This window comes from Patiria miniata, unplaced genomic scaffold (genome assembly GCF_015706575.1).
Source record: "Patiria miniata isolate m_02_andy unplaced genomic scaffold, ASM1570657v1 HiC_scaffold_22, whole genome shotgun sequence".
In the NCBI taxonomy this organism is placed as follows: Eukaryota; Metazoa; Echinodermata; class Asteroidea; order Valvatida; family Asterinidae; genus Patiria; species Patiria miniata.
Genome location: NW_024037061.1, coordinates 1,497,074 through 1,506,725, shown reverse-complemented (window position 1 = coordinate 1,506,725; position 9,652 = coordinate 1,497,074). Strand labels below are relative to the sequence as shown.

The 9,652-nt window shown below is 44.4% G+C and overlaps 1 protein-coding gene across 1 annotated transcript in view; it reads right to left on the bottom strand.

The window, feature by feature from the left end:
• Positions 1-184: 184 nt before the first annotated feature.
• Positions 185-9,652, bottom strand: part of LOC119730689 (glutamate receptor ionotropic, kainate 2-like) — a 38,785-nt gene continuing 29,317 nt past the window's right edge. The window contains exons 5-13 of the mRNA XM_038203683.1: positions 9,244-9,405; positions 8,364-8,528; positions 7,354-7,464; positions 6,957-7,067; positions 5,504-5,713; positions 4,375-4,935; positions 3,700-3,928; positions 2,710-2,966; positions 185-2,089 (exon numbers count right to left, since the gene is read on the bottom strand). Coding sequence (XP_038059611.1) covers positions 1,925-2,089; positions 2,710-2,966; positions 3,700-3,928; positions 4,375-4,935; positions 5,504-5,713; positions 6,957-7,067; positions 7,354-7,464; positions 8,364-8,528; positions 9,244-9,405 — 1,971 coding nt within the window. The 3' untranslated portion in view covers positions 185-1,924. The remainder of the gene's footprint in view (positions 2,090-2,709; positions 2,967-3,699; positions 3,929-4,374; positions 4,936-5,503; positions 5,714-6,956; positions 7,068-7,353; positions 7,465-8,363; positions 8,529-9,243; positions 9,406-9,652) is intronic.

Below are 9,652 nucleotides of genomic sequence, written 5' to 3'. Positions count from 1 at the left end.
ATTGATATTGCTGAAATACAATTAAATTCTGTCTGTCAAATTGTCGTCAAAAACCACAATATTGCAAAAGAGCAACAAATATCTAAAGCAAAAACACTACACAGAAATTACAACAGCGTTCCTTTAACACATGGGACGCTGACGGATTTTCTTTAAAAATGGAAAGAAGGGTCTGTTATATATTTTTAATTCTCTTATGTAGATGTAGTTTTGTCTATGAAGGATATTATTATATGGAAGAAACTCATCGTGCATAAAAACAAATTGTGGAACCTCGTTTTTGGTTTTATGTTACAGTGTAATTGTTTACAGTGTAAATAATTAGTTTAAAAAGCGCACCTGTTCTTGCTTAACCAAGTTAAATGAGGCCTAAACAGAAATTCAAAGTATCTTACGAGTGCTGGGCGACATGTAAATGTGTTGGCATGACTAAAGTTCAATATATATTTACGAAGTTAATCAATCAATGCTAAAGGAACGATTGTGGAAGAAGACGCATTCCTCCACCGTTTGCATAATTGTTTTTGAAGAAGAAAGACATTTTTTGTCCGACCAGAGCAGAACCACTATTTTTGCATGTCTGAGTCGATGGAGTTTCCAAATATTGATCCTTTACGACCAAACTAAGCCCATCGACAAGACGTAGGCTAAAGATAACTGGTCCTCCGCACAACTGGCTCACACTACCCTGTTTCACGTAGACTACACGCGTGCATCCACCGATTGCCTGCATCAGTAAGATACATGACAAGCAACGTCCAAATTCAAACATATCTCAACTTTTAACCTTGTACTTTTTGCCATCAACAGTCACAGGTCGTCCTGCTCAGCTCAGCAGAGACCGGTGAAGAGCTTGCCGGTGCACCTATACATCTGAACATCTAACAATGACAGCGCCTCCTTCCATAATGAAGAATATCCAAAGTCGGTGTTTACCAGTAGCGAATATAACTTAGTGACTGTTAATCATTCACTCATTATTGGTACCATAGGCTAGAACATTAACTCCGATTTCGGGACACATCTAGATTACTTAAAGTACAAAAAAATACGCAATAAATATCACTGGGGCCTGTCACTCGTTGAGACACTCTCGATTGGTGATAGCTCCTGCGTTTACACCTCCCGCCCGATTGGAAGCTTTCTCCAAGACGTCCACAAAAACTGAGGCTGCTACCTTGGTAGCCAAGACATTATCCAGGCTTTGTGATGTTTGAACGACATTCTACCTTGCATGTACTAAGAGAGATATTTCTCAAAATCCTAGACACGATATTGGATTTTTGATACTACATTGCTGCTTGCGAAGTGTGAATCTGTGCGGGATGAAATTCACCTCGCGATGCTCTGGGACGGTATATGTATACAAATGCAAATTATGGAAGACCTAGACTAAACTGAGCATACTGATCGGAACGTCGAGTCTCACAACCACCGGTTTTTTCAGAACCACACATCTTCTTAAAAGAGATTCATCCACATGGTGTTACCGAAAACCCTCACTAGTTTACACTACCACCATGCTGGCAAAGTTTCAAGTTTATTCATTGAATACAGTCAGCAATCACAGTTGCTCTCTGTGAAAGTGATCCAGACAGCGAACCTGCAGTCCTCACTGTTTGCTGCCCCCACTGTTCGCGGCAGGCTCTGGGTCTGCAATTTTCAAACGATCAAGATTCCCACGTCTCCTAGGAGGGTTTACAACGCTAAAAGAATCGGCGAGCTCCCTCCATAATTCTCCACTTTCTCACGTCTCCTAGGAATGCTTTATCTCTGCTGGTCCAAATCTAATGTAGTCTCCTTGTCGTGCTTTCCCTTCGTACAAACAAACACCGTAGGCCTAATCCACTGAGTCAACTGGCGTTTAAATTACAAACTGGCTAGTTTTGTCAAAACTGAGAGTCTGCCTCAGAGTCTGACGTCATCAAGCCACCGTTTCTGCCATTTGTATGGCCTGTCCGTTCATGCCCGGGGCTGGGTAGGGCGTGGTTGGGATGTACTTGTGCTCTATGACCGGTTTGCTGTTTCGCCTCTTGTTGCATCGGCAGGCGAACCTCAATTCCGCCATCATCTCGCCGCAAAGGGATTTCTGTAAGAAAAAAAGACAATTGAACAAGTCTTGCAAAACACGCACCTCGTTTGATAGCTCACTGACTATCATATTTGAAATTAGGTTCCAAAGTGCAGAGTAGAGCATTAGTATATCGAGGTCAAACACAAGCCAATTATCCAACTCGATGTCAAGCTACCTTTACTACTGAGAATATTTTTTTTCCAGTGACAAGCAGAAAATTTCTGTCCCAAAAATGCAATGCGATGGGAGGTTTTCGTGGTAGAGAACATAATTTTGGAGATGTTCCAAGATGTTGGGTGAGTTTGGCATAGTGGTTAGGGTTTGTGACTCATGATCAGACTGTCGGGGTTCGAATTCAGTTGCTGACCGAATGTTGTGTCCTTGGGTAAGCCACTTCACCCCACTAGCCTCTCTCCACCGGTAGTACAAAATGGGTACCGGCACTAGTTGATGAGTAACCTGCGATGGCCTGGCATCCCATCAATGGGAAAATAGGGAGTAGAAACATGCCAAAGAAACCGGAGATAAACGCCGGCCTAATGGGCCATGCATATTGGCTTGTGACGGACATACTTTTGACTTTTTCCAAGATCTTCCAAAACTGGTTCTTTCAGTTTAGTACCAGTCAAACTTACGCTGTCTAGTGTAGCATTTTGTCGCGATTTCCAGACGAACTCTGCCACAGCGGCCATCACCCCGGCCAGCAGCCCTGTGATGAGCACCAGGAAGATGCCGCCGATGTTCTTGACGCCCAGCTCGTTGGCGTCCTCCTTCTGGTTGAGGCTGGACTGGCAGTTGCTCGTCTTCCACCACTTCTGCTTGAGTTTGAGCAGCGTGTCGTCCTCCTGGAGACTCAGGATGGCCTTGGTGACCTCGTCCCGAAGGGCTGAACCTGTTGGGAATAGATGCACACGATTACAAAAGTTGACAGTGGCTATACTTGTTACGTCCAAAACTGGATTTGGATTTTAATACCGTAAAAGAGACCTTAAACTACTGAATACTGAAGGGCGACAGATTCTACTAATGGAGTCTACATTAGGGTGACACGCCTTATTAAGGCGACAAATTTGTGTCGCCCTTTTGTTAAAGTGACCCTTAGGACAAGGAAGTTTATCGTCGCAAACCATCTACATCGATTCCTCATGGTCCAAAACATACCTAAATCGAATTTCGTGGAGAATGGATTAAGGTAAACTTGGTTTAGGTGACATTTCTGTGTACAAGTCTATGGAAAAGTCGCCCTATAATAGCAATCAGTGAGATTGTTATTTTTATGAAAATTATGTTATTTTAATAATAATTGTTATTATTATTAATTATTTCTGGTAATGACACCAAATATTTCTCAAAAGCGCCCTGGGCTCTGTAACTCACAAGCCAGAAGAAACCTGTAGAGAGAAGACAATGAGACAAACTTCCAGTTTTAGAGGTGGGAGGAAAAGCCAAGAAGAATATTTTGGGGAAACCCATGGAATCAGGTAGGGACTGAAAACCCAATCCACATATTGGCCCAGGTGGGATTCGAACCCGGGTCGCAGCGGTGGAAGGCGAGGAAAGTATCACTACGCCAACCTGACATTGGGCTACAAGTCTGGAGATTATGGCACGAGTCAGCCACTCACCTAGCGGTGTACCGATGCCGTAGCCCCTTGAATTCAACAGCCCTCCAATGAGCGTCAGATTGTTGCAGTGCTGCGAGATGCGGTACTCCGCCGTGGTGGACTCCAAGAGAAAGGCGTAGTTCTTGGAGTTCAGGACTCTCTCGATCCCAGCGTCGTAGGTTTTCGAGAAGACGTGCGGTCGGGCACTCATGAACTCGTACATTGTTTGGTAGGTGGGGATTTTTGAGCGCTGGAAATGAAACGAGAAATTCAGGTTACACTCCTGCAAAGTTAAATTTGAGTTGATATGTATAACCCTTCAAGGTCAATGTTGTTTGAAAGGCTCTCTGTCCAAATCCACGATGGCATTCCAGACCTTTTGAGGCATGAAGATTTTTAAAAGCGTAGCTATCCATTCTAAAAATGAGTTTAAAGTTAGAGAATGTTATCTCATGTTCATGGGAACTGCTCCTACTAAACCAGGACAAAGTTGATGAACATTCGCTATTGTTTTAAGTTTTGGTAGCCTGTATTCAAAGTCTGAGAACCGCAGGAATTTCAACATGCCAAACCTAACAAGCTGAGTTTGTCAAGTTTGTCCGGGTCTTGTGGTAGCAGGTCTGCTACGCTGTATGCTGTGGAACCACCTTGGAACCTACTGCCATCAGATAGAGTTCGATTCCATGCTTTACTTACACTGAAAAATGTTTCCGTCGATCCGCCACTTCTTGTGCCGTACTCAATCTCAGTTTGCTTGGAGAGATCATCGGCACTGCTGATGGGAGACACCATCCTCTCCACAGTCAGGAAGGCAGCGAGGTTAGCGGTGTACGACGACACCAGGATGAGAGAGAAGAACCACCAGAAGCCGCTCAGGACCCTGGTGGAGAAAGCCCGGGGGTTGACCTCCGAGCCCTGCTGCATCAGCCCGCCGAAGGAGAACCATAAACAGTTGGTCAGATTGAACTGGTTCTCGACCTCGTCATACTCTGGGTTGCACGGGTGGGAGTTGTACCACTCGTAGGGGCTGAAACGGGCCAGGAGGAAGAGGGTGATGCTGACAAGGAAGAAGGCCAGGACCACATAGAGCCAGACGTCGAAGGAGAGGGGGTTGAGGAAGGAGAAGACGCCCGGGTTCTGGGGCTCCGGGCTGCGATACAGGATGGTGATGCCTAGATGCATGTAGGGCTTGGAGAAGTCCATGACCTGCTCTCTGCTGTAGGTGATGGTCAGTGGAGCCACAGCCAGATCAGCTTTCTGCAAAGTAAAACAAGACAAAGATAGTGCTCAAGTATTGGTACACAGAGAGAACAAACATCGTCCCCTGATGCCGCACGAAATATTCTGTGAACAAACCCTGTCAATTTATCTAATAATTACTGATCTGAATCTGTAAACTGGAGCCACAAGGTTCATTAGGTCATAGTAGAGTATGTTATATCAGACTTGCCTGAGGTCCTAAATGATACCAGAAAAAAACGTTGCAGCAGTATTGTCTTTTGAAACCTAAACATTTTGGTCAAGGTCTCTGTTTGTGACTGGTTGTGACTGGTTGTGACTGATTGTGACTGATTGTGACTGGTTGTGACTGGTTGTGACTGGTTGTGACTCAGCCGAAGCCCCACTGTGTAACTACTTGAAAGAATCCTGGTGCCCTTTCAAACTGTTTGACTGAGCTCACTCGAATTGTCGAACCAGGGGTTTTTTTTTGGCAGTCTTTCTTTCCTTGTAGCCACCACATCGACTGGCATTTAGCACTGTAGTTCAAGAACTAACTCCGTTTAGCCATACTCTTCTTCAAGAAAAAAAAACAATTTATACTTACCCTTTCAATTAGTTCCCCAACCATGCCGTTCCATCTTCCGGATTCCAACTTTGAGCCGTAGTTGTCGTCCTCCACCTCCACAATCTGGTAGTTGAAATGGAGGCGCTCAGAGATCTTCTGCAGCATGTCGATGCAGTAACCATAGTAGCGGGCATTACCAGTGACCGGGACTCCATCTTTGGTCTCCCTGAACATGACGTACGGCTGCTCCTAAAAGATTCGAACAGTTGATAAAATTTAACAGCACCGCTGAGACGAACGTATTTCAACGCATCCAGGTATTGCGAGAAGATGGGATTTGAAAGTTTGCATGCTGAAGTTAGCACGAAGAGCATGGGCGTCAATCCTGGGGGGCCAGGGGGACATGTCCCCCCCCCCCCCCCCCCCCCACTTTTTGAAGGATTGGGGACACAATATCAAATCCCCCCCCAGATTTTTGAACTCGTGTGTCTCATTTGCAGGGCCCTATTATGTACTACAATGTGTCTTTTGCCAAGAAAATATTGGTTAAAGTAGTCAGAAATTCCCTCAGATCGCACCACAGAGCATCTAGAATCCAAATTTCTTCGGGGCCCTTAAGTGGGCCCCAAACCCCACACTTTTGGCTCAGAGAAGCTGATTCAATGACTCCAACCTCGATAGATGATGTTTAAATGATTATTTTTGGATGTTTAAATGATTATTTTTTGCTTTTAAGATTAAAGTGTTCAGAAATTGCCTCAGATCGCACAACAGAGAGCGTCTAGCTTCAACTTTTTTCGGGGCCCTTAAAGCGGGCCCTGAACCCGACGCTGTAACCCTTCGCGCTCGCATTAGTTCTTATCAAGGTATGTCCCCCCACTTTTGAGAAGTGATTGACGCCCCTGATGAAGAGTAAACGTACGGTTGCACGTTGTGAAAGGGGACCCAATCGAGCATAATATCCGAAACATGAGGAATCTCCCCGGCTCTTCACAGAATGGCACAAACTCACAAAAAAGATTTCCCTTCACATGGTGCACACACAAACTTATTCTTACTCATAATATAAACTTCCCATTCCATTGATATTTTGACGTGACTGTTCGCTTGTTGTATGCTTTATAAGTTTACTTTTTTTTTCTGGACTTCATGAGGCATTCAGGTACAATATTGCCAACAGCTTAAAGATACAAGATAACAAGACAGCTCAAGAGGTTTATCAAACACAAGTTGTCTTTCCCGCAGGTTCAACATCCCTCACTGTTCCCACTCGATCAAATTCCACATTCAGAAAAAAACAACAGGTGCTTTGACAGTTAAGAACACCTGTCTGGAATTAAGACAATTCATCCATGCATTCGGGGTTCTAAAGGGAAAGACTACTTCTAGCCAAGGGCACAGATCTGCCCGATCGCAAACCTCCTGGGGTTTGGACGTGAACGTCTTAGGATTCCGATGTCTTTAGCATGGATCACAGGTAACTTTTACCTACCCTTATAGTTGTAACAATCAGTGTTCTGTTGATGAAGGAGGAAGGGTCTGTAATGATGGTTTCATCTCGAGGCTTCATGTACAGTTGCCTTGACGTGTTCCAGAAGCCTCTCTGCAAAGTGAAGTCCAAGGTTCGTGGTTTATTAATTTGCACAGTATCAAAATCAATCAATAATAGAAAACAGTTTCAAATAATACAACAACCTACATATACTATAGAAAGTGAATGTTTTGAAGATACTGCAGAGAGGCCATTAAGAAGCAAACAGATAAAATTGTATGATAAAACGTATACTTTTTTTCACGTAATCTTTTCTCTATCCACAACAGAGAAATTTAAACGCCCTACGGGTTAGTCTTATCGCTGGTTTCTAGATAAAAAAATGCTTTTAGAATACCTGTTCCAATCCGTTTGTATCAGTCAGTTCAGAGATAAATATCGTTGGGTTCTCCCGTTCCCCGAAGGCGCTGAAGTTGACGTCACCAGTCAGGCCGTTCTTCAAGTTCACCTGGAAACACACCAAGAAAAGTGCACCGTGCAATTATGAGCACGGGGATGCATGTTGTGCAGTCAGCAATAAATTCTGGGTTTTGAATGTTCTTCTGCGGAGTGAGACATTGACCAGAGTTGAAATATGACCATGTTTTGTTATTGGTTTTAAAGTGGACTTGTGTCTTTGATTGTACAGTGGTGGATCAGAGGTTTAGTCGTTTCAATTCTCCAAGCCGAATTTGTCTTTCAGTATTCCCCAAGGATGATGCTGGAGACGGAATGTAGGTTTCAAAACAAAACCAGGAAAACATCCCTCAGTTAATCCATTTCAGAGGCGTTCCTTTGCCACCCATTCACTAACCCCAAACAATGTTTCAAACCTGGACTTCGGCTCTGGCTTCGTCTCTGGATGAGGCGAAGTCGGAGAAAAAGCCGAGGTTTGGAAACCCATCCCTGGATTCGCCCCTCTTAAAGAACAGCATCCGTTGCCCAAGTGCCCGACTTGGAATTCACCCAATTACCAACAAAACTTAAACGTTTGCATGGGCTATATTATTTATTGAATGTGGGCGTCTTAAAAAAAATGCAATTTGGCGCAGAAAGACAAAATAAATCTCGCTTATTTAGCTTTACTGAAAGGGGCCATGCAATGTAATATTTAATGAAATCCTAGAATCCTTTTATGCAACTGCAACTTTCCATATTCATGAGCAAATTTCATTTCAGGCAGAAACCGGCCTGTTATAGCTATTTCAGCAGCCCCATCCGTTCAAGAATAAGGCCTACTGCTCTTACGCTATTCAGGTAGTTGAAGAAGGAATATTTACGTAGGTTATTTTCGTAAGTTTATACACATTACAATGTGGCATTGTTGCCCCGCCCCATTCGTTCAAGAATAAGGCATATTGCTCTTACGCTTTTCAAGTAGTTGAAGAATGACAGCCCGTAGTCCCACACGCTAGGACTATGAGGCCGTTTGTCGAAGCAGGAAAGACGTTGGAGAGTCATATTGCGACCGATGCCCATCGTCAGCGCTTGGGCCATGACGTTCACTGCATCAATCACCAGCGATGCTTCCGTCTATTCATACCATGGGGAACAAAACACCAAAGCAACTTTCAAATGGCTGCACAACAATTATATTCAATCGATTCACTCAGAGTAGCTTAATTCAAAACCTAACCCTCCCAAATCCTCCAACATCTTCTTTGCAAAATAAAGGATTTTGCAAGATTGAGGCTATATGGCAAAAATGTGTGGCTGATTTTGGAGGATGCACTGTGTCAAGGTCTTGGGCCGGACCTTGTGTTGTTTATGCTCAGCTGTGCATAAATTTATAGGCCTAGATTACACTTGAGATTCTCCTCACTGCTCCAGGATGTCACCGGCTCTGCCTCCACATATTGACGGTGATTGTCGGGGGATTTTGCAGGATTGAGGCCACCCCGCCTCCAAGTACCACATTCAAAAAATAACGGAGGATTTTGCAGGATTCAGGCTATATGCAATATTTTACATGGAGGCAGTTGGAGGATTTTGCAGGATTGAGGTTACATCCTAGCAAAATTGCCTTGGAAGTTACACTGGAAGTCTTTCTCATGCATCAGTCCACACAATGCGCCGGGTGTAGCACATCCATTGGTGTTGCGGGGTGATATCCTATACGATAAAACTGCCCGGCTCACAATTGGCAGTCAGTCAGTGAGTCAGAGAATCAGGTGAAGAGAGGACCATAGGCAGGCCCTCTCGGATCAGAAAAGCAGTTTTCAAGTCAAATTGTTTTTTTCGATCTTACCGTCAAGCCTTTATCCATCGGGTGGGCATCGGTTCCGCGGAACCTCGCCCGCCACTCCACGGCGACTCGATGGAACTGCGCGCTTTCCCTGTCGTGAAGATGGACGGCCGTGATGTTCACCCCGTCCCCGTTATATCGGGACATGTTTAGGAGGGCGACGTCCTGTTCAAGACAAAAACAAGGAAAGCAATGAATTGTAGCAAACAACGCAAGCGGGATAACAAGGGGAACCCCACCCAAGCAGTCATGTTGAATGGTCTTCCAGTCACTGCCTGATTCACCTTTGTTTCTTTGTTTTCATGTCACGCAGGTGCTTTAATTAGAGCGGAGAACTGAACGTTAATTCCTTTCCTTACGGTATTACTCTTCGAAGGTATTTTTACCCGTGCATTTTGTTAACAAATCACTC